At 52.2% G+C, this 26,851-nt stretch overlaps 1 protein-coding gene across 1 annotated transcript in view; it reads left to right on the top strand.

The window, feature by feature from the left end:
• The window catches only part of CCDC138 (coiled-coil domain containing 138), a 278,286-nt gene that overhangs the window by 175,528 nt on the left and 75,907 nt on the right, over positions 1-26,851 (top strand). The window contains exon 10 of the mRNA XM_086934286.1: positions 8,161-8,322. Coding sequence (XP_086790412.1) covers positions 8,161-8,322 — 162 coding nt within the window. The remainder of the gene's footprint in view (positions 1-8,160; positions 8,323-26,851) is intronic.

The raw sequence follows: 26,851 nt of genomic DNA, 5'->3' as shown, positions 1-26,851 counted from the left end.
GTTTTCAGATTTTGGATTGTAACCATAACATCACTTTACATATAGTAAGGACATTCTGACATCGTAATAAAAAAACGTACATTTTTTATGATAAAATGTGCCCACTACATCCCTTCAACAGTTTCTTTTTCAGTACTTCACCCCTTCATTATGCCCCATATAAGCATAAAACATTGTGCGTGTGACATCCGGACATGAGCAAGTGTACGACATCCGGACATGCGCAGGAGGGGTTGGGCAGGCCCTACTCACATTGCTGTGTCCATGGATTTGGGTGCATGCCAGGCCTGTGCCCATGCCCTGCACTTAACCCCCTGTGGACATAACCTGCTCTGCACGGCCTTTAGCTCTGCAAATGGAGTTTGTTTGCAGTGCCGATACTGAATCTTAGCCCTGTGTAGGGGAAAGCATTACAATACTTGAAAAAGATACAATTAGTATAATGCATACTGGGAAACATCAGCTAGCACCAGAACATGAGAAGCAATGTTCTTGTATCTTCTCGTAATCTTTATGACTGTTCTTGAATTAAGTTGTTTAGACAGCACAATGACAAAACTTCCCAATACTTTTTTGAAAGATGCCATTAAAAAAAAGAATACTACCGAATTCTAAAATTCTATATTTTGACTCCATCTGTAACAAAATCTCTATTTAGAACTTCATATGACCCCTAGTTTCTTAGCTTTATTGCAAGAAAATGCTGAACGAGTTTTAATCAAATAGTTTTTTATCAATAGGAATTATCGTAGGGTTTTGCTCTTTTGAGACCGACTTTAACTTTTACCCTATTTCGTTTTAGGAATCTTCATAATACTCAGTGAGATAAAATACCTGTGGTTGAATCAAACAATCAAGGTTTTGTGCAGTTTTGTTAAATCTCACAAAAATGATTACAGATTCCAAAAAATGCATTTCCTACGGGATGCTGATATAACCATAACTAAAGTCGCTGTTGCTTACTCTGTAATATATATGTTCTAAAATGACTAAACAGGGGGGCGTGGCCAAGATGGCGGGGTGAGCGGACGCTTCTTCCCGTAGCTCCTCCGGCCCGACTAGGCTCGAGCCCTTTTTCATCAGCTTCTCTCCCCCCGCTGACGCTCAGCGGCTGAGAGGCGTGTGGCGGAGACCCTGGAGCACGCATTGATGCTACTCTGGCCCCGATTGCTCCGGTAGAAGCACCTTAAAAGACCGATCGCAGGACGACGGAGCGCCTTGGAGGCGGAGCAGATCGGAGCGCTGTCCGGACGCCTCGGTTGGGCCTGGTGCTGATGGCTAGCGACTTGGTGTGGGGACCGCCCCGGTGCTCGACGGGGATAGACGGAGGGCTGTCGGCTGTGTGATCCACTGCACGGGGGACCTGCCGAGTGAGTGTCGTGGTGCTTGAACTCGCGTTGGTGGCATCTCCTGTGGCGAGAACCCCGGCCCCGGGGCCAGATGACAATCGATTTGGGATCGGAGCCAGATCTACTGTTTCTCCTTTCTAGCCGGACGGCCCTGGTTGGAGATTTCCCCCATTTGCCTGGCTTCTGGGGTGGCCCCGGTGGCATCGCCGGGCTCGGACGATCTACTTGACCCCACCCACACGCCATCTTGTCTTCACGGAGACGGAGTCGCAGACCTCCTTCAGTGTCGCTTGAAGTCATCTCCTGCACCCCTGCCTCTGTACAGCTCTCCTTTTCTGTGGGACGCGCCAGCCGGGGTTCCCCCAGTAGGGATCCCAGTTGCTATCTTGGTCGGGCGCCCACGGCTCGCTGTGACTAGACTGGCCCGCCATTTTGTCATCTGTGGCGCAGGTCCCTTATCTGGCCGGGAGCTCCATATTGAGGGACTCTGCTAGTTGTTGGAAACTCCCCGAGGTGACCGAGGCCTGTGCCCCTTCTTCAGTTGAGTGCGACAGTGTACGGGACAAGGATGTCCGGAAGAGGAGGATCGAGGAAGGGAGACCGTACCCTGCCGGACATGCTTAGCAGGGCCCAGCAACAGCGGGACAGGGCGCAACCGTCACCGGGATCTTCCCGGGCCACAGCGGACGCGACCGGGGGAGAGCCCCCTGTCACGAGATCCTTCATGGAAGAACTGTTCAGCTCGCTTAAGGAGGACTTCCAGACGCTGAAGCAGGAGGTGGCCAGTGAGGTACGCGAGGTCCGCAGAGAGGTGGAGGGCCTTGGTGAGCGGATAGAGACGGTGGAGACGGCGGCCCAACGCCGGGACGACAAGATTGTCCACTTGCAACAGGACGTTCTCCGTCTCCGGGAGCAATGTGTTGAACTCCAGGCCCACACCGAGGACCTAGAGAACAGGTCGAGGCGGAATAATATACGGGTACGGGGTGTACCGTCTGCAGACGAGGGGACGGACCTGGTGGGCTATCTGCAAGATTTGTTCCGGGAGATTCTAGGAGAGGCCGCGGACTTTCCTATCCGCATTGATAGGGCCCACAGAGTTGGCCGACAGCGTCAGTCGGCGGCGCCCCCGCCAGACATCTTAGCCTTCCTACCTGACTTCCCGCTGAAGGAGCGTATCATGTCCGAGGCCCGCAGGAAACAACCACTAACTTTCCGAGAGCGGCCCGTGGCGCTGTATCAGGACCTGTCCGCCATCACATTGCAGAAGCGCAGGTCCTTCAAGATTGCAACCGATTTCCTGCATGAAAATGAGACGCCGTACTCCTGGGGGCATCCCTTCCGTTTGATATTTCGTTGGAACGGGGTGCTTCACCAGCTGCGCTCCTTGCAGGATGTTTGCGGTGTCTTGGGGCTCACGGCTACGGAGGAGGATGGAGCAACGCCGACTTGGAGGCGCTCAGATAGAGGAGGTCGGCGGAGGTCGGCGAGAAGACGATCGGCGGCGAGCGCTGGGCGGCCTGACTCGCCCACCATCAGAGCGGACATGGCCAGTGCCCTGAGAGAAGCGGCCAGGGACTCGGCCGCCTCGAACGGTGTGGCCTTGACGGCTTAGACTCACTCCGGGGGGAGATGGACACAACTTCTTTGATGCCAGGTTCGGGGGCTGGAGGGAGGGTCGGGGGGGAACGGGGGGAAGTGAGTGGCCGGACGTCCACTTTTACTACTTCTACAGACTTGTCCGTTTTAGGACTTGACTGGGACAATGGGTTGTTTGAGTTGGTATTTGGCTAGTTGCCATTGGTTTGTTTGGGGTGGGGTTGGGAGTTGTTCAGGGGTTGGGAAAGAACCGTCCGATGTTGCCTGTGTTCGCGCTTGGCCTACTTTTCCCTGTCCCGCGCTGCTGCCCTGCGCCCCTCCCCCTCCAGTTACCTGCCCGTGGCATAGCGTCTCCGGTCTTTGGGAGATATGTCGTCCCTGAAGGTGGTGACCCTTAATGTTAAGGGCCTGAATAATCCTGTTAAGCGTAGGGCGATTTTGTCTCTGCTTGAGGGGACGCAAGCTGATATCTGCCTTTTGCAAGAGACCCACTTGTTGTCCCGTGACTGTCATAGAATGCGCTCTGCTAGGTTTCCCACCCAGTTTTTCTCCTCTGCGGCGTCCAAAACTGCGGGGGTGGCCATTCTCATAGCGAGCTCTTTCAAAGGGGAGGTGTTGTATAAATATGCTGAACAGAAGGGGAGGCTTTTGGCATACCGCCTCCGCCTGGGGGGCATATCGTTTACTATTGGCTCCTTATATAGCCCGAATGATCATCAGGAACGCTTTTTGGATTCAGTGCTGGTAGATGTCACTGCCTCCCCCGATCGTCATGTTATTCTAGGGGGTGACCTCAATATAGTCTTCGATTCGGCATTAGATAGGTCGGCGCAGCGGTTCCCGCAGACTGGGGAACTTTCCCAGGCCGGGAAGGCCCGAATCGCTGACATGGATTTGCACGACCTCTGGCGCTCACTCCACCCTTCGGACAGGGACTACTCCTATTATTCGCATGCGCACCGGACCTACGCACGGTTGGACTATCTTTTGGTTAGTGGGCCGATGCGCACCGCTGCCACGGCGGCGGACATTGGGGTCCTGACTTTGTCTGATCATGCGCCGGTCGTAGGTGCGTTTGCGTGGCCGGCGACCTCCCCCTCCCGGGGGGGTGTGGCGCCTTAGGGACACCCTTCTGCACAAGAAAACAGTTGTGAAGCATATTGAGGAGGCCATACGGGACTACCAGGCACATAATAGTAATTCAGACACTTCACTGGCGACACAGTGGGCTGCGCTGAAGGCGGTTCTCAGGGGGGAATTCATCTCCATCTCCTCGTCAGAAAACAGGGAGCGGCAGCGGAAGAGGGAGGAGCTGACTACCCAGGTCCGGGAGCTCGAACAGGTCGACCGCCGTACGGGTGCTCCAAGGGTTTGGCGGCAGTTGAAGGCTGCTAGGAAGCTCCTGTCGGCGCTGGACATGGATAGGGCGGAATACGCAGCGTTACGTCTGAAGCATGCATTTTATACAGGGGGAGATAGGTGCGGCAAGCTCCTGGCGCATAGGCTCCGAGTCGCGCAACAGAGTAACGTAGTGAAGGAACTCTTGGGTGCAGATGGGGTGGCCGTCTCTGGGGATGTGGAGGTGGCGGAAACCTTCTGCAGTTTCTATGAGGCGCTGTACACCGGGGAGCCCTCCTCACCGCGGGAAGCCGTGGAATATCTAGACTCTGTGCCTCTTCCGGCGCTAGACCCCGCTCAGGCGGAATATCTTGAGCGCGATATCCACGTTGAGGAGGTAATTTCCGCTATAGCCAGACTTAAGCACGGGAAAGCCCCTGGCCCGGACGGTTACACGTCCCTGTTTTACAAAACCTTTTGCCCTGTCGTGGCCCCTATCCTCGCTCGGCTGTTTAACTCCTTCTCCGACCTGGGAGCCATCCCACCAGATCTCCTAAGTGCGACGGTTTCGGTGATCCCGAAGCCTGGGAAGGATCGGGCCTTATGTGGCTCGTATAGGCCCATCTCGCTCCTGAATGTCGACCTCAAGCTGTACACGGGGATTCTGGCGTCCAGGCTGGCCCTGCACCTCCCCGGTCTGGTTGAGGCTGACCAGGCAGGTTTTGTACCCGGCAGGCAAACTGTCGACAACACTAAGCGAGTGACGCACATTTTGGAGAAGGCTTCGCGGATCCCGGGCGAGCGGATGCTGTGCTGGCGGTGGATGCTGAGAAGGCCTTCGACAGGGTTCATTGGCCGTACCTCGAGCTGGTGCTCAAGAAACTGGGTATCGGTGATAAATTCTGCTCGATGGTTTTCAACTGCTATAGGTACCCTTCAGCGACGGTGAGGGTCAATGGGTGCAGCTCCCGCAGTTTTGCAATCGAGCGCGGTACGAGGCAGCTCTTTACATGGAGCCGTTCGCCCACAGGATCCGCCACAACCCGGATGCAATTGGGATCAAGATGGGGCAGTATGTTCACACGGTCAGCCTCTATGCGGACAATGTCCTGCTGACCCTGGATGACCCCAGAAGGTCCCTTCCCGCCTGCATCCACGAGTTGGATGCTTTCTCACGTGTGGCCGGTTTCAAAATGAATATGAGCAAATCGGTGGCTTTAGATGTGTCCTTGGCTACGGACACTAGGCGGGACCTTCAGCGGCTCTTCCCCATGCAGTGGTCGTCGTCCCTGGTGCCATACTTGGGGATTCTGTTGGCGCCGACGTTGCCAGCGATGGTGACTGCTAATTACGCTTCTCTCAGTAAGAAGATTAAGGAGGAGCTTGGCCGCTGGAGTAAGGGCCTGTTGTCTTGGCTTGGCAGGATCGCGGCGGTCAAGATGACGGTTCTGCCCCAGATCCTGTATCTATTCCGAGCCTTGCCGCTCCAGCCTCCAGTGGGTTGGATCAGACAGACGCAAGCTGACATCTCGCGCTTTGTCTGGCAAGGCCGCAGGCCCCGGATGAAGAGAGTTCTCTCCACGCTTGCCCCGGAAGCGGGGGGCCTTGGTATTCCGGACCTCCGTAAATACTTTCAGGCGGCACAGCTACGATACCTTGTGGAGTGGAGCAGGTGGGAATCCGATAAGCACTGGCTTTTTCAGGACCAGGCGGTTGCAGGGCGTACCCTCCAGGAAGTTCCATTCTTGCGCCGCGCTCACCGCCCCACCAACCTTTATACCTCCTTTGTTACGAGGGTTCCCTTGAGGGTGTGGGACGCGGTTTGCGAGGTCAGGGACCTCACCACGTTCCCCTCGCCATTTACGCCCATTGTGGATAATCCTGACTTCTCCCCGGGGATGGAGCCGGGCGCTTTCTCCCATTGGAGGACGGCGGGCTGCCGAGCGCTCTTTCAGATCTATGGGTCTGGGGGAGTGGTTCCCTTTCAGCAGCTTCGGCAGGAGTTCTGCCTGACGGAGTTGGATAGACTGCGTTATATGCAGGTCCGACATTGGGCGCTTCAACCCCAGGTGCGGGACACCGCTGATCGTCAGATAACACTCTATGAGCGGTGGCTGGTAACCCGAGCTTCTGACGCTAAATTGATCACTGATCTTTACAAGTTCTTACAGCCCCCTCCGTTTCACTATTATAACCCGGGCAGGAAACGATGGCACAGGGAACTGGGCAGGACACTTAGTCACAAGGAGTGGGACCAGATTGCACACCGGGCGAGACACTCAGCGTATCACACTGGCCTCACGGAAACATTCACTAAGTTGTCCACGTACTGGTACTACACCCCGGAGAGACTGCACGAGATGAACAGGCACATTGACAAGGGGTGCTGGAGAGGTTGTGGTCAGGTGGGGACCCTTTCACATATTCTTTGGGATTGTCCCTTGTTGGCCGCTTATTGGAAGGAAGTTCTTGATGAGGTGGACACGCATTTTGAAATTGAGTTACCGCGCTTTCCGGCGTATGTACTGCTGGGCCTTCCTAATGGCCTGATGTATCCGCTGAAGTCCCATAGGGGCAGGCAAATCGCGATTGCGCTGGGCTCAGCGGTTCAGAACATTCTTATCCACTGGCGCACTACCACGGTCCCCTCCATCACTGGCTGGTTGCACAGGCTCTGGCATGTGCTGGGCATGGAAAAATTGTCACTCATGGTAGCGGGGGAGATAGACCAGTTTGATGAGCTGTGGCAACCCTTTCGTGTGCTGTTGACTACCGAATTTAGGGAACTCACCTGTCCGAGGTACCTCGGGCTTCTAAGGCTGACACCACCGGTGACTCCAGCAGACTAGGAGGGGTGGGGGGGCTGGGTTTCGGAGGGGGGGGGGATGCGGCAGGGGGGCAGGTAGTGGATTGGCGGAACATTGGACGGGATTGGCGGGGGAGTTGGGGAGTTTTGGGGGGGGTTCTAGGGGATGGTGGGCTGGGCTTCTTTGTGTCATTACTTATTACTTCCTATGCTCAGACTGGTGGTGTTGACTATGCTCAGAATGGAGATATAGCATGTATTTCGCCTTTTCATTTGCTGTTGCTTCCCTTTCCATAGCGGACTATTTCACGATCGCACTCATAACGCCATGCTTATTTCCTTGCTTTAATGTATGTGGCCCTAACCTCCTGTTCCCTCTCCCTATGTTTTTGTCTTAATAAAATGCTTTAAACCTAAAATGACTAAACATACGAGGGGAACCAGCCCTCGTAACTCAGTAGCCTTCCCACAGATGGTGTGTTATAACTCATTGCTTACCAACACTATGAAGACCTATTCATTCCGCATAGTTTATGTGGCGGAGAGAGAGATCTGTATATAGAGAGAGACACAGCTTCTTAATAATTATATTTTCCTCACAAGAATTGTGAGTGCTGGAGTTAGAAGTGCAAAAAACAATTGAAGTCTTTTGTCTTATAAATTGCAACATCTTCAGATGTTCTCTATTATTGTCGCTGCTAACGGTTAAAGATATTGGTTTGCACCAATAGAAAGGTCTGTGCAAAATCAATTTAGCCTGTCTAAATAAAGTCAAAAGAGGTACATATTTTTAATTACTTTATTGCAAAAATTAAACACTACGTTTATAAGTGAAAAGATTACATAGTGGTGATATTATTTTTTTTTTGTATACTATAATAATCCCTCCCATTGTGTTAACTTTATCTACACTAGTTTCCTAGTCTGGCTTTCCCCCCTCCCATCTGTTTCTTTCTCCCAGAGTAGCCCCTGCCCTCTTCTTATCTTATTCCTTTTATTTTGCTTTCTCTACTGTTTTACTATTTTGTTTATTCTGTTGTGTCTTTTCTCTCCCTGGACTGACTGTAGGTGCCTCCAAATGTTCATGTCTACGAGCTTGTAGCTGGTCTCACGGAATGGATTTCAGATCACCAACTTAGGAAGTTGTGCCCTGAAGAAGAAACAAAAGCAGACACATTATTAGATCTGCAGTCATCCTTCAAAAGTGATCTACGGGAGAAGTGTGCTGTGGTATTTGAAATTATCAAAATATGCTTTTTAATTTCAAATCTGTTTATTAAAATGATTCACCAAAAAGAGACTGTAACAGAACGCTTTGCAATTCAAATAACAACACTATCTCTGTGCTAGCCCTGTCGCCTAAGATGCCGCCATTTTCTCATGTTTTTTTTCTTCATATGGTAGATTTTACTCAGTGAAATTCAGAATTTCTGTCTCATTTTACCCGATAGTCTTATGGCGTGGATTTGGGGTAAGGGAGAAGGGAAAAAAACATACAGGGACGAGCAAATAGCATAATTTGTCAGTAATAGATATTACCTACAACTCCATGAGCAAGGCCTCTTGCTTTCATATCCTCACCAACTTTACGCAACACCACCAGAAGATCCCTTATTAGCCATTTCCATTCCATTCTGAGTTTGCTGCACCTCTGATACCCTCCAAAATGGCCTGATAGTTCTTCTTCTGTATTACAGTAAACTGTTTAGCTGGATATTCCACATTTAGCTTTACAGGCTGGATTAATTTGCCATTACACCAGTTGAGTGCAGGACTTTCTGTAGTGTTAAAGGACAACGAGCCAACATTTCTAGGCTCAAATCAGGAAACAGTAAAAAGACACTGATCACCAATTTACATCTCTTTCTATCTAGTCGCTTCCTGTCGAATCGTCTCCCTTATTTCCACTGATTAAAATTACTTTCAGTGCTCCCACAATGTAGTTAGTATCACATTTCATCTTTCTTGTAGAAAGTCTGTAAACTTGACATTTTCAGGAAGCGTCCAGATGGATCCTGACAGCAGTACAAGATCTGGAGAATGAACTTCTTTTTCTTTTGTGGTCTCTCCAGGGCAGATGCCCAAAACCCTCACCTGGGTACTTCTCCGTAGGTTGTCAAGTATATTCATCTTAAAATTGAGTTTCACCATGTTTATTTAGTCATGTAGGTCTTTAATTCCTCCATCCTTTGAGTGAAGATCGAGTGTGCAGCTGCACATACCTCCTACTGTCTCAGTTAGACTTTCTATTTATGGTTCTATAGCTTGACAGCAGTTGGGATAGATTCCATTTTTTATATCATTGTTCTTGTTAATGGACTTATCAATTCTACTTTTTCCTGAGCTTCGTCAGATGTCATTCCTTTATGTAGTTTACTCTCTAATGAGCCCCAACATTTTCCTGATCTGTTATCTTTTTTGAGAGTTCCACCAACTAGACCAAGGTGACTGCTGCTTTCCACTGTCACACTTCAATCCTTCCCATTCCTCAAGGAGCAGAATGGGCGGTGGAACAGTACTCTTTTTTTGCAGATGAAGTTGATGAGGGCTGAAGGAAACTGAGAGGTACTTTCTGTCCCTCCAGACAGCTGTTCACTCCCCCCGCCACCAAAAGACTAGAGGGACACAATGGATCTTCTGTGACTCTCTAAACCTGTTCTTCTTTCCCATGCGTCAGATAATCAACATTTGCAGTGCTGTTTCTCCAGTATTGGGGTGTCTTTCATAGATTCACATGCTTGAATCATTCCCCGTCATCGGAGTGGGAGTCCCACAGTACTTTAAAAAGCAATAATATGCATATAATAACCAAAAAACCTTGGTAATAACCAACCAGGAAGTAAAGTAGCCCTAAGCTGCAGGAGCAAAACTTCCACACTCATGACTATCCTAGTCATTAAGTACAGACCAAATTGCAGCCAATCAGGCGCCAGCACCCCCCTTGAATGTTCTCCCCAGAGGCTCAGGCTCTCAGATTTTCTACCGCACGTCGTGTGAAGGGACTCTCCCTGAGCTCTGCTCAGTTCTTCACAACTTGATTGGTTTTTTCCTTCTTGAAGATGTCGTCTTCTAAATCCCTCTTCAGACCTTGTGAATCTTGTGGAAAGCTTAGGCTTTTTAAGGAAGACCCCAACAAGAAATGTATTTATTGTCTATATCCAAGCCATGAGGTAAAGGAGTGTAAGATCTGCAGAACCTTTCCTCAGAAGACCCTCAGAGACAGAGAAGGTCGTCTTCTCCTGTGGCTGCAGAAGATCAAGGACCAGGATAACCCTCTTTCTGAGGAAGGGAGTAATGCTTCGGGATCTACTATGTCCTCTAGAAAGAGGAGAGCTGAGGTTGAGATTACTTCTCCTGGGGCAAAGGGGTTGAGAACAGCTCAATCCTCCAAGGGTTCTGGTGTGCCTTCAGCTTCTACTTCAAAAAGGGCATCTCCACCTTCTAAAACTGGTCCAGGAACGCCCCCGAGAAAGTCTGGAAAATCTTCATCTTCTAAGAGACTATCTCAAAAACATTTACCTCAGAAAATGACAACGTTGACGGCAGCGTCGACGACGGCCTCTCCGTCGAAGAGTATCATCGGCGATGCATCTTCTGCGTTGACGATTACCTACTCATCGCCAAAAATGTAATGTCTTCAACCTCTTCTCCGTCGACGCTGGTCTACGTAGCAGTTCGGCCTATCTTGTCGACGAAGGTAATGCCAGTGATCGCCGACGCACCATCATCGGCGGAGATTCTAAAGGTCCCGTTGACGAGTGCATCGTCGCCGAAGCATACCTCGACAAAGCACATCTCGTCAACGAAGGTCAGTCTGTCGACGGAACCCTCGTCGAAGAAGACCACCTTACCGTCAACGGTCCCATCGTCGACGATGAGTACATCGTCGTCGACGGCCACATCGTCGACGAAGTCCACCTCGTCGTCGACGGCCACATCATCGTCGAAGTCCACCTCGTCGTCGACGGCCACATCATCGACGAAGCCCACCTCGTCGTCGACGGCCACATCGTCGACGAAGACCACCTCGTCGTCAAGAACATCGTCGACAAAGATTGCCTCATCGGCGAAGACATAGTCGAAAACATCGTCGACTATGAATGTCCCTTCGACAAAGGCTATTGTCCCGTCGACGGTCACTATTGTTGCACCTTCTCCGTCAATGGCACCGCCGACGGTTGTCCCTTCGACGCCTCCACTCTCATCATGTAAGGAATTGCAAGTCTGGTCTGCTGCGTCGTCTGCAGTTTCATTGCCATCACCGTCGACGACAGCTTCCTTATTGGAAAGACGGGGTTCTTCTTTAACGGTTCTTTCCCCGCTGAAGTTACCAGAACAATTGTTAGACTCTGAGGAGGATGAAGAGTCTGAGGAGGATGAGAGGTTTCGTGCAGCCTGGAGTCCATCTGAGCTGCTTATAAAGTACCGAGATGAGGACCAAGAAGAGGAAGAAGAGCAACAGTTCATTGAACCTAAAGGTCGGGCTCCTACCTCTGGACATTCGGCACAGATGCCGTTAGATCTCCTCAACAACTTACAATATATGCTAAATGACTATTACCGCCGGTTCCCACCATCTGAATCAGGCGAATCACACCTTTCTACACCTATGCCTCAAGCTTCTACGGCAAGTTTTAGACCTTCAAGGCAATCTTCCCCGGTACCAGCTTCAGAGAAACTACCTACAGTTCCTCCTTCTCCAATACCATCTCACCGCACACAGGGGGATGTCACTTCTGATGACGACAGAGAAGAAGGAGAGGTGGATGATAAATCAGTGTTGTCGGAGGGGGGCGATTATCTAACACAAACCCCTTAACCAACAGACCCACCTGCTGTGGACTCTCCGCCTGTTGATATCAGAGGATTCCATCTTATTATGGAAAGAGCGACAAAAAGGTTCTTAATTACGATGGAAACTAAACAGGATGACTGTTTCCTGTATGATTTTAAAGATCAACCCCAGAAACAGGTTAAGACAATTCCAATAATTGACTTTTTCTGGAAAGAGGGCCTAAAGATAATGTCAGCACCGAATTCTCTTCCGGCAGTGTTGCCTCGGGTAGATGAGAAGTATACGGCACCCCTCACTTCCCCAGCGTGCCTTATAGAACAGTCAAAGACGGAGTCAGTTGTCGCCCAGGCGGCTCAGAGACGCGCCAGGAATCCATCTTCACAAATAACTGCTCCACCTGACAGGGATGGCAGATGGCTGGATTCCATCGGAAAAAAGGTTTCGACTATAGCTGCAACTACTGTGCGTGCTGCCAACTCCCTAGCGATATTAGGGAGATACGACAGGCAGATGTGGTCAGATATATCGCCATACATCAAAAAGCTTCCGGAACCCGAAAGATCTGAGGCAAAGAAGATCTTGCATGAAGGAGAATGTACTTCTGCAGAGATCATTGATGCTGCAGTAGATGTAGCAGCTACTGGTTTCAGGCAGCTGGCAGGGGCTGCAGTGCTGAGAAGGCAAGGTTGGCTGAAATCAACACCCTTCCGCCAAGAGGTTCAGTCAAAGATCATAAACATGCCTTATGATGGAGAGTTTCTCTTTTGGACAACATGTGGACAAAGCATTGCAGACCATAAAGAAAGACACTGAGACAGCAAGATCGCTGGGAAGTCTGCAATTTCGTTAGTCGTCCTTTCGTGGTGCAAGAGGACGTGGAAATTTTACCAACAGAGGGGGTTACTCTCAGCAACCTACGTATCAAACCTCTCAAATTAATCAGAGATACCACCCGTACAAGCAACAAAAGTATGGTCAGCGAGGAAACAATTATTCCCAAGCAAGAAGGAAGTCTTCTTATCGAGGAAGAGACTCCTCAAGAATAAATGAGACGGACATCCTGCCACCATCTCTACCCATCCCAAAGCCGAAAATTGGAGGAAAAATATCCTGTTTCTTATTGAATTGGTTAAAAATGGCTACAGACAAGTGGGTCCTGGATGTAGTGACCAGGGGCCACGCATTGGAATTCGTCAAATCCCCTCCAGCTCACCTAAAGGAGCTGTTCTCCCAAATACATGTAATGATTCGGAAAGGAGCAATCGAAAAAGTTCCTCAACTTCAAAGAGGAAGAGGCTTTTATTCAAAATTTTTCCTCATACGCAAGAAGTCAGGAGAATGGCGCCCTATCCTCAACCTGCGTGCCCTCAACAAATACCTCAAAAAACTATCTTTTCGGATGTTGACACTTCAAGAAATTCTCCAGTTTCTCTCGGAAGGGGATTACATGGCAACCCCTCGACCTTCAGGATGCTTATTTCCATGTGCCCATCCTTCCCAGGCACAGGAAATTCTTAAGGTTCAGAGAGGCTGGCAGGGACTTTCAATTCAAGGTCAGCTCCTCGAGTTTTCACAAAAATATTAGCTCCAGTGGCAGCACATCTTCGTTTGGAAGGCATTCAAATTTTTCCATATTTGGACGACTGCCTTATCAAGGCCAGTTCTCTTGGAACAGCAAAAGCACATGTTCAAAAGTGCCTTTCGCTTTTTCAGTCTCTGGGTCTTTTAGTCAACTTCGAGAAATCCCATCTAATTCCGGCTCAAAGAAAATCTTTCCTGGGAGCCACATTAGACACTCAGATGACTCAGGCTTTCGTTTCAAAAGAAATGCAACTCAAGATCTACAAGTTGGCTTCACTTTTACTGCAAAAAGAGTGTGTTTCCGTTCGGCTGTTCAAGTCTTTCCTAGGGATGATCTCTTCGTGCATCCCTCTGATTCCGAACTGCCGTCTCAGAATGAGACCTTTACAAGAAGAACTCGGTCTCCAATGGGTGCAAATCTCAGATTCATTCGAAGACATTATCAACATAACTCCGCAAATGAAAGAGGCATTCCAATGGTGGATGAACAGAGACAATCTAAGGAAAGGATGTTAATTCCTGACGGATGTGCCAAGGTTTACCATCACCACAGATGCTTCCTTGGAAGGATGGGGCGCACATCTTCAGGGAATGACGGTCAACGGAAAATGAAGTGTACAACAGAGGAAGTGGCATATAAATCTGCTAGAGCTGCGGGCCATTTTTCTAGCCTTAAAGTCCTTCCGAGCAGTCATGGAGAAATCCACAGTTCTGATTCGAACAGACAATACGTATGCATTACTTGAACAAACAGGGAGGTACAAGGTCGGCCCTACTATCTCAGCAGGCGCAGGAGATTTGGGATTGGGCCCTGGATCACAACCTCAATCTGTCAGCAGTTCACGTTCCAGGGGTTTCCAACGTGTTAGCAGCCTCCCTCAGTCGGTCTGCAATATCCAATCACGAGTGGGAGATCCACCAACCGACTCTAGATCGGGTATTTCAGGAGTGGGGTCACCCCGACCTGGATTTGTTTGCAATGAATCAGAACCGCAAATGCCTTCACTTTGCAAGTTGGATTCCCCTCAATAAATCATGCAGTGTTATGCTTTCGATGAACTGGTCTCGGATATATGCTTACGCTTTTCCTCCAATTCAGTTGGTTCCCAGAGTCATCAGGAAGATGAAGAGGCAACCATGTCGCCTGATCCTCATTGCGCCCAGGTGGCCTCGACAGTATTGGTTCACCGAACATATCCTACTCTCGGAGTGCAATCCCATTCAGTTGCCACCAATACCGAATCTACTGACCATACAAGGGGGTCAAATTTGCCATCCGGACCCAGCCTCCTTGAAATTAGCAGCATGGCTCCTCAACACATTGAATTCGCCCATTTAGACATTCCGGCGGATTGTCAGGAGGTTCTAGCCAACGCTAGGGCGCCGGCCACGGTTAAAACTTACAAGCTCAAATGGAAAAAGTTTTGTGCCTGGTGTCAGTCGTCTAATCTTCATCCAATTCAAGCTGAGCCAGAACAGATCTTGCCGTTCTTCCTTCATCTGGCCAGATTGGGTCTTTCTCACTCCACTCTAAAGGTTTTGTTGACTGCCATCGCCAGGTTCCGTCAGGACGGAACTACTTTCCTGTATTCATCAAGAATAATTCAGCAATTTTTCAAAGGCCTATTTTGGATGTTTCCTCCTGTTCGACGTCCACCTCCATCCTGGTACTTAAATGTGGTGCTCGCTCAGCTCATGCGTCACTCCTTTGAGCCTATTCATAAAGTGGATCTCAAGTTCCTTTCATGGAAAGTTTCCTTACTCTTGGCACTAATGTCAGCTAGGAGGGTCAGTGACATTCAAGCGTTCACAACTAAATCCCCTTTTTTTGCAATGTATTTCAAATTCAGTAGTACTGCGTACCAATCCGACCTACATGCCTAAGGTTCCCGCTGACTTTCATCTTAATGAACCGGTGATTTTAAAGACATTCTTTCCAAATCCGCAAACACCAGCAGAAAGAGCCTTACATTCACTAGACATCAGAAGATGTCTCAAGTTCTACATCCAACGAACTGCTACTTTGAGAAAGGCATATCAATTATTTGTAGCATACGGAAGACTACGTCAAGGATATGCTGTATCCAAACAGACTATAGCCCGATGGGTGTCTTCAGCGATTAGCCTGTGTCACCAGCAGGCGGGATGACTCTACAATCTCTGCCAAGAGCGCATTCTACAAGAGCGGTCTCCTCTTCTACTGCTCTCTTCGCTGGTGTGCCTCTCCATCAGATTTGAAGAGCAACAACTTGGTCCAGCAGGCATACCTTCACCAAACATTACTGTTTGGACAATGCAAGTGATGCAGATGCTTCGGTGGGAAGAGCAGTTCTTCGCAATCTTTTCAGATAAGGTGAGGCTCTGTTCTCCCTCCTCCTCTATGCTCTTTTAAGATGCTTATTGTGACATGTTATTCTCCTTTGCAAAGCATACATGTATACTGTGATACAAGGAGCATCTAATGAGCATGCTGTGTTTGTACTGCTATCTACTCTGATTCAGGCATGTGAATCTATGAAAGACACCCCAATACTGGAGAAGAACAATAGTTACTTACCTGTAATCTGTGGTTCTCCAGTATTGGTGTCTTTCATAGATTCACATGCACCCGCCCACCTCCCCTCAGAGGCTCCTCAGGCGACTATATTGCTTCACTCCTGTGTGAGAAAAACTGAGTCTGAGCCTCTGGGGAGAACATTCAGGTGGGTGCTGGCGCCTGATTGGCTGCAATTTGGTCTGTACATAATGACTAGGATAGTCATGAGTGTGGAAGTTTTGCTCCTGTAGCTTAGGGCTACTTTACTTCCTGGTTGGTTATTACCAAGGTTTTTAGGTTATTATATGCATATTATTGTTTTTTTATGTACCGTGGGACTCCCATTCCTACGACGGGGAATGATTCAGGCATGTGAATCTATGAAAGACACCAATACTGGAGAACCACAGATTACAGGTAAGTAACTATTGTTCTTATACAGCGGAACAGCCATATCATCCCTCTGACAGCGTCCAACAACCATTTTTGCAGAGACTACCTAGCCTAACTTACCTAATCCATTAGCAGATGTGGCTGGATTGCAACTGGCCTCTTCCTCTTTTTTCAGCTGCTGTGTCTTCAGTTAAGGAGAAAGGTGGAGGCACACAATTATTGCCCAAGGTACCATAACTACACCTGCAGATGACTTCAAAGGGTGTGGTACCCTTTTTCCTACAGACCCCTAGTTCCCTGAGTAGTATTCAAATGTTTGGGTCCGTGCATTGGATGCCACCATGAACCTTTCAGCTGTAGACCTTGGCATAAGCCGCTACTTACAGCTTTGGTGAGCTCAGTCCCTTATTTTTCTTGCTCAAATTGAAACTGGGATTAGTTCATTTATTGATTTTTAGGTGTTGCCTGACCCAGCGTGCATGCGCTGCTCTGCGAGGCTTATTGTAAGAACGTCCAACTCCCAGAGCTTTTCCTCTTGTTTGTTTTTCACTGCCACGCATTTCATTGGCCATTGCGTAATGCTTCCACAAAAGAAAGCACGCAAATGGCCAAAGGCTCGGATATGTCCCGCCTTATCTTTAAATGTCCCCTCCCATAGCTTATGTGTCTCTGGAGTGAGCAGCAGGGCCATCTGTTTACAATTATCGCACCAGCGCTGGTTTACATTTGCCTTTCTCGTAGTCGCGTTAATTGGAAACAGATGGCGTTCACTTTTGCGGCCCCGTGTTTCTTTTTTCTTTTAACTTTAATGCCTATTCCCCCCTCTCACCCGCTCCTCAGCAAAGTACTTGTTATCCACGTCTCCACTCTTGCTACATCTCCTGTTTAGCCTATCCTTCCCTCAATTGCTCTCTTCTTCCTACATCTCCTCCTCCTCCCTTCTCCATACCGCATCTTTTACATTTTGACATCTCGCTCCTTTGAGCTGTCTTTACGTCTTCACTGTTAGGTTCTTTTCCATTTCACCGACTCAGCCGTTCAGTAGATCTCCCACCTACAGCTTTCTCCTCCTCGGCTGAAACCTGTTCCTCCCTTACTCTCCCTTCTCCTGCCTGAACCTCCTTCCCCACTTTTCAGGCTCACACTTTCCTCTCTGTTCTGTGCTCCAGTTTCGAGTTTTCTCTATAAATTAAACATTTCTCTGTGCCGGGGCTGGGCTGCGAGTTGTTTTTATTTTCGCCATGAATCCTAATGAAGACTCTGGGGATGGGGACTACGGTGCCTGATGCGCGCTCCTCTGACATGTAGGCGTTTATCCACTTGGGCAACCCCCCTGAGCGCAAGGAGGGTCCAACCTGCCGTGCTTGGCACCGCCTGTAATTTACGAGCACTGTAGGTGGGCACTTGCGCTGCGTGGGTCCAGGTGGCAAACCCTGGGATGGCAGATGAGATTCTCCTCCAGGGTAGCGTCCTGTGAGCCGAGGCCTTCCTCGGAGAGAGCGAGCTCTTCCACGTGCCACCCCGCTTCTTATCGCTTGACCTGGATGCATTTTCCTCCACATTAATCTTTATGCGTGTTGGATCGGAGGCAATGACCCGTGGTACCTTACGGGATTTAAATAATTTGATCAAAAAGCCTGTATAAAGGTCATATGGCCAATGTGTGCTTCTGCGAGTCCTGCAGAGGTTTGTATAATAGGCAGGTCACACGTTTGGATCCTCCCCGCGGTGCTGTGTAGAGAGCGTGCCACTGCGCTGGCTAATCAGAGCTATTATTAAGCTTCACAGGACAGTTACGTTGTCGACGCCATATAAATGTTTATGATCCCTATTGTATCCTGGCGTAGATGTCGGATCAATCTGTTTATTGCAAGCCTAGCAGTAGAAGGCCGCCTCGTACCACAGTGTGCTGTACAGTTTGTACAGGGCACGTTTCTGTCCTTTCCATCTCGTAGCCTCCACTCTGCCGCTCCTGCCTCGGGCTGCACGTCGCACAGCTCCATCGGTGCCCTTCTCTGCTCAGTGAGGCACCCCTTCTTTATTCAGATGCTATGACCACCAGCTGCTCTAGCAAATCACCTCTTCTCGTGCCTGTGAGTCTCTGCCCACATGTGCTCTGCCAATGCAGGACAATGCAAACATGCTTCAACCCTCATATTGTAATAAGTGATGACTGCGTTACCAATAAACCTTAAACCTGACGCGCAATATCCTTAAATTCCAAGAATCTAAAAAATATTTTTCTTGTTCTGCCAAACCCCTTTTTAGGTCGAGCCTAGCGCAGCATAGCCAATAGGTCTTGCTTCTGATGGATACATCTGCCAGTGGATTCCTCACCTTGTGAATATCCTCTGCGCCAGCAACATTCAGAATCTTTTGTAGCTCTCCACGAGGACGTAGTCGATGTCACAAAGGCACGACTCCGCTCGCGACCTCGCTGACGTCACTGGATCCATAAAAGAGCCTCGTCCGTTTGATGACGTCAGTTCCCTTTTTTTCTGCGCCATCGACTCAACCCTCATATTGTAATAAGTGATGACTGCGTTACCAATAAACCTTAAACCTGACGCGCAATATCCTTAAATTCCAAGTGTTGGAAGGCGGTGACCCCAGGGGTCAAGGGGACTCTCCTAACCGCCTGGAACCTCCTCTCCCACAATTACTGCCGAGTCTTATCGAGGGGGAGTCCCCGCCGGGGAGGACTGATCGTACACACTGTCGACACACCACACTTATGAACGGACACCACACCGTGATTCTTTATCAAGAAAGACTTTATCAAGATTAAAAGTAGGGAGCAATACACAGCGATCGAGGGATCGCGAAAGTCTCGTAACGAGGGATTGGGGAAGCGGGACAGTCTTAGGATACCAGCTGGCACGCCACGCACCCTGCGCACAGTTCTCAATCCTCGAATTGGGGGGTACGGGGGCTGGCGATGGGACTTGCTGTCCTACTCACTTCTGGTTCAAGATGATCGTGAGGGTAGCGTCGATGGTCCAGCCGGACCAGAGAGTTCGTCAAGCCGCGACGAGGTCAGCAGGGCTTGGGCCGGAGTACTCTGTCGTACTCGTAGCAGTTGGAGCCGCGACAGCGTCAGCAGGGCTCCGCTGGTTCAGGTCTCGTTTCTCAAGAGTGGGCCGCGACAGCGTCAGCAGGGCTCCGATGGTTCAGCTCCGTAGATTCTAGGGTGAGCAGCGACGACGTCAGCAGGGCTCAGTGGGTCAGAGTCTGTTCTCCTCAAGGTCAGCCGCGATCAGATCAGCAGGGCTTTCTTGTCCAAGATACAACTGCCGGCTAGATGGAAGGCAGGCTGTCTTATAGTACTGGAGCTCTTTGATGTCCGGACCCTCAGAGGCAGGGGGCCGGAGGTCCGAGGGCCAGGCGCCTGATCGTCTGGGCGGTTGGTTCTTTGATGCTTTGGACCATGCGCCCAGGGAATCCCAGACGCCCATCAGGGCCTGGAGCCAGCTCACTAGGAGGCCCAAGGTGCAATCGAAACCAGCCCCCAGGGATAGTTCAGAGGTGTGAGGGAAACCAGTTCCTTGGAAGGGGGCCGGAGGTGTGATGGAAGTCTTGGTTTCGGGTACTTGAGTCGTTCACCCCCCGGATAGATCTGGGCGCGCCGGACGCGCAGACTCAGCTGCAGCCAGGAGAGGCCAGGGGCTGCCGAAAGGGAAGAAGGCGGCCGGCCGGCCGGTGTGGCAAAACATGGAGTCTGATGGTCACGTGCACGGGTGCAGGCACGCGGTCTGGGGATCGTCTCAGGTCCAGTGTAGGAGTGTCATATACAGTTCTGGGTGGACGCGAGTCAGCTCCACCCGTAGATCTGGGGCTGCGGAGATCAGCGAGGACCACGCCACGAGGCCGGGTCCAACATCCAGCTGAAAGACGAGGAGAACTACCCATCCTCTTGGGGGTTCTCTTTGCTGAGGCGGAAGAAGCGGGACAGGCCGTCGGCGTTGGCGTGGTCGGCACCAGGCCTATGTTCCACAGTAAAATCCATCCCTTGGAGGGAGATGGACCAGCGTAGCAGTTTAGGGTTCTCCCCTCTCATTTGCATGAGCCACCGGAGAGGACGGTGGTCGGTCTGGACCCGGAAGTGGGTCCCGAACAGGTAGGGCCTCAGTTTCTTCAAGGCCCAGACTACTGCGAAGGCCTCTCGTTCGATGGTGCTCCATCTCTGCTCCCGGGGCAGTAGTCTCCGGCTGATGAAGGCCACCGGATGATCAATCCCCTTGTCGTCCACTTGAGAGAGCACGGCCCCGATGCCATGTTCGGAGGCGTCGGTCTGAACCACGAACTCTCGGGAGTAGTCAGGGGCCTGTGGTACTAGGGCGGTGCACATGGCCCCTTTTGGTGCTTCAAAGGCCTTCTGACAGGTGGGGGTCCAGGTGACCTTCTTGGGGTTGGCCTTGCCTGTCAACTCGGTGAGGGGGCCTACAATACTCCCGTACCCCTTGATGAATCTGCGGTAGTACCCTGTGAGCCCTAGGAAAGCCCGCACCTCGGTCTGGGTCGTGGGGGTCTCCCAGGCATTGATGGCGTCTACCTTGGGTTGGAGGGGGGCCACGAGGCCGCTGCCGACCTGGTGCCCTAGGTATACCACTGAGCTTTGTCCTATTTGGCATTTACTAGCTTTAATGGTGAGCCCGGCTCGACGCAGGGCGTCCAACACCTCCCAGAGGTGGTGTAGGTGCTCGGGCCAGTGGCCAGTGAGCACTGAACACCGCAATGTCGTCTAGGTAGGCCGCACTGAACCCTTCCAACCCAGCCTGGACCTGATTGACCAGTCGCTGAAAGGTGGCGGGGGCGTTTTTCATGCCGAAGGGCATGACTCGGAAGTGGAAATGGCCATCCGGAGTGGAGAAAGCAGACCTTTCTTGGGCCCTCTCCGTGAGGCCGATCTGCCAGTAGCCACTGGTGAGATACTAAGATACTGAGCCGACCCTAGGCGGTCAATCAGTTCGTCGGCTCGGGGGATGGGGTGTGCGTCGGTTCGGGTGACTGCGTTGAGTCCGCGGTAGTCTACGCAGAACCTCAGCTCAGGGACGGTGCCGGGGGCGGCTGCCTTCGGAACTAGGACCACGGGGCTAGCCCATGGGCTGTCAGGGGCTTCCACTACTCCTAGGTCTAACATTTTGTCGACCTCAGCCTTGATGCAGGCTCGGACTCGGTCTGGGACTCGGTAGGCTCTGTGCCGTACCGGAGGACTGTCCCCGGTGTCCACGTCGTGGACGCACCAACTGGTGACGCCGGGAGTGAGGGAGAAGAGGTCTGAGAATTGTCCCAGCAAGTGGCGACATTCCTCACGCTGTACGGGCATGAGGGAGGATGAGAGGCTCACTCCCTCTACGGAGCCATCTTGATCCTTTGCACACAGGAGGTCGGGTAGAGGGTCCGTTTCCTCTTCCTCTCCGTCGTCGGTGGCAAGAAGTAACCCCAACTCAGACCGCACAAAATGGGGTTTGAGCCGGTTTACGTGTAACACTTTCAGGGCGTTCCTGGCTGATTTCGTATCAATGAGGTAGGTGACCTGGCTCTTGCGCTCTATCACCTTAAAGGGTCCAGTCCACTTGCCCTGCAAGGCACAAGGTTTAACTGGGGACATGATCCAAACCTGTTGGCCTGGTTGAAACTCGATCAGAGTGGCATTCTGGTCGTACCAGCATTTCATCTCCTCTTGGCTGGCCTCCAGGTTGGCCTCGGCCAGCTCACGAAACTTCCGCATCTGGTTCCGGAGGGCCAGGACGTAGGAGAATACGTCGGGGGTGCTCGGGGGGGCAGCCTCCCAGCCTTCCTTGACCAAGCTGAGGGGACCCCGGACGGGGTGCCCATAAAGCAGCTCGAAAGGGCTAAACCCCAAGGATTTCTGGGGTACCTCTCGGTAGGCGAACAGGAGGCAGGGTAGGAGGACGTCCCACTTGCGTCGCAAGGGCTCCTCCAGACCCATAATCATCCCTTTCAGGGTGCGGTTGAACCGCTCAACCAGGCCGTTGCCCTGGGGATGGTAAGGGGTGGTGAACCGGTATGACACTCCACACTGTTGCCTGAGGGACTTCATGTACCGAGATATGAAGTTTGTGCCTAGATCGCTTACCACTTCTCAGGGGAATCCCACCCGGGAGAAGATCCCCATGAGGGCCCGGCCCACGACTGGGGCCGTCACGGTCCGGAGGGGGATGGCTTCGGGGTATCGGGTGGCGTGGTCGACCAGAACCAGAATGAACCGGTGGCCTAAGGAGGTCCTGGGGTCCAGAGGTCCGACGATGTCGATCTCCACCCTCTCAAAGGGGGTACTGACAACTGGAAAGGGCTGGAGGGGAGCCTTGCGCTTGCCTCCGCTTTAGCCGCTAGCCTGGCACGTGGGGCAGGACTTGCAGTGGTTTTCCCCATCAGCCCGCATGTGGGGCCAGTAGAAATGGGTCACTAGGCGTTGGAAGGTCTTATCTTGGCCCAGATGTCCCGCCAGGGGCACATCGTGGGCCACGTTGAGGAGGAGTCCGCGGAAACGTAGGGGTACCACCAGCACACGGGCTGACCCTAGTTCGGCGGTCTTCTGTTCACTGTACAGTAGGCCTTTTTCCCAGTAAAGGTAGTGGGAGCCGGACTGGTCTCCAGCGGCCTGGGCTGCGGCCTGTCGCCGGAGCCCCTCTAGGGCAGGGCAGGAGGTCTGCTACTGGCAGAACTCCTCTCGGGACGGTCCTCCCTCTTGGCGCCACTGGGCCAACTCGGGGAGATCTGCTAGGGTCCGGACTGGTTCGACAGCGGGTCCGAGGGGACCTTCGTCGGATGCGTTTTCTTCGAGGGAGGGCTGGTCAAGGACCGTAGGGTGCTCGCCGCCCTCGGGGACATCAGGGGCCGAACTGGGGAACTCAGGCTCTTCGTTCTCAGGGTTGGGCATTCTGGCGGTCATGGCTCGGGTGCTCACACAGGCCCATTGGGGCAGGCCTAACATGGCTAAATGGGTCCTTCTCTCTACCTCTTTCCACTGGGAACTCTCTAGGTCATTCCCCAGGAGGCAGTCTACAGGCATGTCCGTGCCGACTGCGACCCGCAGATCGCCCCGAGACCCCCTCCCACTCAAACGGGACCTGGGCTATCCTGCAGGTGCGGACAGAATTATCGGCTGCTATCACCCGACAGGAGGTGTGGGGGATGATCATGGACTCAGGAACTAGCGTGTACCTAACAGACGTGATGCTGGCTCCTGTATCCCGAAGGGCTCCTATGCTGCGCCCGTTAACCTTCACTGTTTGGCGGTACTTTTCGGTGTTGTCGGGCAGATAATCTCCGGGGATCATCTCACTATTCCCCAGGGAAGCTAGGACCATGGCTGCGGGTTCCCACTCTCCCTGTTCTTCTATCTCCTCCTCTTCTAAGGCTACTGAGGATATCTGTCTAGTGGAGGGCCCAGTGGGGGTGGATTTCGGGGTCAGGGGACATCGGGGGTCACCGGCATAGTGCCCGGGTTGCTGACACTTGTAGCACGTGGAGCTGGGGCGTAGCCCCGGGGGTCCTGCACTCGGGCGGCTCTCGTCACGGGAGGAGAGCGCGGGGTCTGGTTCCTGGGGGGACTACGCTGAGGCCCTGACTGGGAATTCTGCTGCTTGCCCCGACCTCCCCCACCCCGCTGGCGGGAAGATCCTTGTTCGTTCCGTGGGGGGTCTCCCCCGGGCGCCTTCTGGACTCGGGTGGCCACCCATCGATCGGCTTCCACAGCCAGTTTCCGTGGGTTGGCGAGCTTGCTGTCCAGGAGATGCTGTCTTAGTTCCACAAAGCAATTTGCGGACAGGTGCTCGTAAGCTACTAGGTCGACTAGACCCTCGAAGGTGGTCACATTGCTGCCCTTGATCCACCCATCTAGGGCCCGGGTGTAGCAGTTCACATAGTCCACCCATGTGGTGCCAGGAATCTTCTTGCACTCCCTAAACCGCTGGCGATACATTTCTGGCGTTAGGCCGTAGCGGAATAAGAGAGCGTCTTTCATGTGTGGGTAGGCGTTCATGTGTGCCGTTGGTAGGTCCAGCAGGGTGTCTCTCCCCTCGCTGAGGAAGCGGCTCCATAAGCCGGCCACCCAGTCCTTCTCCGGGACCCGGTGAGCGGACATGGCCACCTCGTATGCTTTGAACCATTGCTGGATGTCGTCTCCTTTGTAGAACTCCTTTACAACGTCCTTGGGGATATGTACCTTCGTTTCTTTGGGGACCACCTGCTCCCCAAGGCCCGGTGATCCGGCTGCTTCTTTTCTGGCTTTTAATTCGATTTCCTTGAGGCTGCGTTTGTGCTCGAGCTGAAGTTTCCGTCCTTCATGCTCCCTCTGGAGTTTCTTCTCCTCTAGTTCTCCTTGGAGTCGCAACTGCTCCACCGCCAACTTCTTTTCTGCGAGTTTGAGTTCGCCCTCCAATTTGAGGCGCGCCAGTTCGAGCTCATGGCTTCGGTCACGTTCTCGATCGGCCATCTCCTCCGATGACCGCTCTCTCCCGGTTGCTGGGCTCCGGGTCGGTTGCTGGATTCTCTCACCGGTCGGTGTACCGGGTTCGGTCCGTGGCCTCCCTCCCTCGTCGTCTTCGGTCGGGGAGAGGGGTGCTCCGGACTCTACCCACGCGGTTAGCGCTTTCTGGAAATCATCCTTGGTGCTTAGTCCGGTACTCGGGATATTCAGTTCTTTGCAGAACTGTTTCAGCTCTCTGTGTGTGTAATCTTCCAGGAGGTCTTTGTCGAAGGTTGTTTTTACACCAGATTCTGTAGTCGTCATGGTCGCTCTTTTCTTGTGCGTTTGCTGCGTGTGTGTTCAGGTAGTGTATCAGTGATACGATCTTCAGACGTAGGTTCGTATCCCACCGCTGCCACCAATGTTGGAAGGCGGTGACCCCAGGGGTCAAGGGGAATCTCCTAACCGCCTGGAACCTCCTCTCCCACAATTACTGCCGAGTCTTATCGAGGGGGAGTCCCCGCCGGGGAGGACTGATCGTACACACTGTCGACACACCACACTTATGAACGGACACCACACCGTGATTCTTTATCAAGAAAGACTTTATCAAGATTAAAAGTAGGGAGCAATACACAGCGATCGAGGGATCGCGAAAGTCTCGTAACGAGGGATTGGGGAAGCGGGACAGTCTTAGGATACCAGCTGGCACGCCACGCACCCTGCGCACAGTTCTCAATCCTCGAACTGGGGGGTACGGGGGCTGGCGATGGGACTTGCTGTCCTACTCACTTCTGGTTCAAGATGATCGTGAGGGTAGCGTCGATGGTCCAGCCGGACCAGAGAGTTCGTCAAGCCACGACGAGGTCAGCAGGGCTTGGGCCGGAGTACTCTGTCATACTCGTAGCAGTTGGAGCCGCGACAGCGTCAGCAGGGCTCCGATGGTTCAGGTCTCGTTTCTCAAGAGTGGGCCGCGACAGCGTCAGCAGGGCTCCGATGGTTCAGCTCCGTAGATTCTAGGGTGAGCTGCGACGACGTCAGCAGGGCTCAGTGGGTCAGAGTCTGTTCTCCTCAAGGTCAGCCGCGATCAGATCAGCAGGGCTTTCTTGTCCAAGATACAACTGCCGGCTAGATGGAAGGCAGGCTGTCTTATAGTACTGGAGCTCTTTGATGTCCGGACCCTCAGAGGCAGGGGGCCGGAGGTCCGAGGGCCAGGCGCCTGATCGTCTGGGCGGTTGGTTCTTTGATGCTTTGGACCATGCGCCCAGGGAATCCCAGACGCCCATCAGGGCCTGGAGCCAGCTCACTAGGAGGCCCAAGGTGCAATCGAAACCAGCCCCCAGGGATAGTTCAGAGGTGTGAGGGAAACCAGTTCCTTGGAAGGGGGCCGGAGGTGTGATGGAAGTCTTGGTTTCGGGTACTTGAGGAGTCGTTCACCCCCCGGATAGATCTGGGCGCGCCGGACGCGCAGACTCAGCTGCAGCCAGGAGAGGCCAGGGGCTGCCGAAAGGGAAGAAGGCGGCCGGCCGGCCGGTGTGGCAAAACATGGAGTCTGATGGTCACGTGCACGGGTGCAGGCACGCGGTCTGGGGATCGTCTCAGGTCCAGTGTAGGAGTGTCATATACAGTTCTGGGTGGACGGGAGTCAGCTCCACCCGTAGATCTGGGGCTGCGGAGATCAGCGAGGACCACGCCACGAGGCCGGGTCCAACACCAAGAATGTAAAAAATATTTTTCTTGTTCTGCTATACCCCTTTTTAGGTCGAGTCTAGCGCAGCATAGCCAATAGGTCTTGCTTCTGATGGCTACATCTGCCAGTGGATTCCTCACCTTGTGAATATCCTCTGCGCCAGCAACATTTGGAAACTTTTGTAGCTCTCCACGAGGACGTAGACGATGTCACAAAGGCACGACTCCGCTCGCGACCGTCACTGGATCCATAAAAGAGCCTCGTCCGTTTGATGACGTCAGTTCCCTTTTTTTCTGCGCCATCGACTCCAACAGGGTTTTAGGACTATCC

The sequence above is a fragment of the Lissotriton vulgaris genome, chromosome 8 (genome assembly GCF_964263255.1).
Source record: "Lissotriton vulgaris chromosome 8, aLisVul1.2, whole genome shotgun sequence".
NCBI lineage: Eukaryota > Metazoa > Chordata > Amphibia > Caudata > Salamandridae > Lissotriton > Lissotriton vulgaris.
Note: the sequence above shows the minus strand (reverse complement) of the source record. Positions and strands in the feature narration are given on the sequence as shown.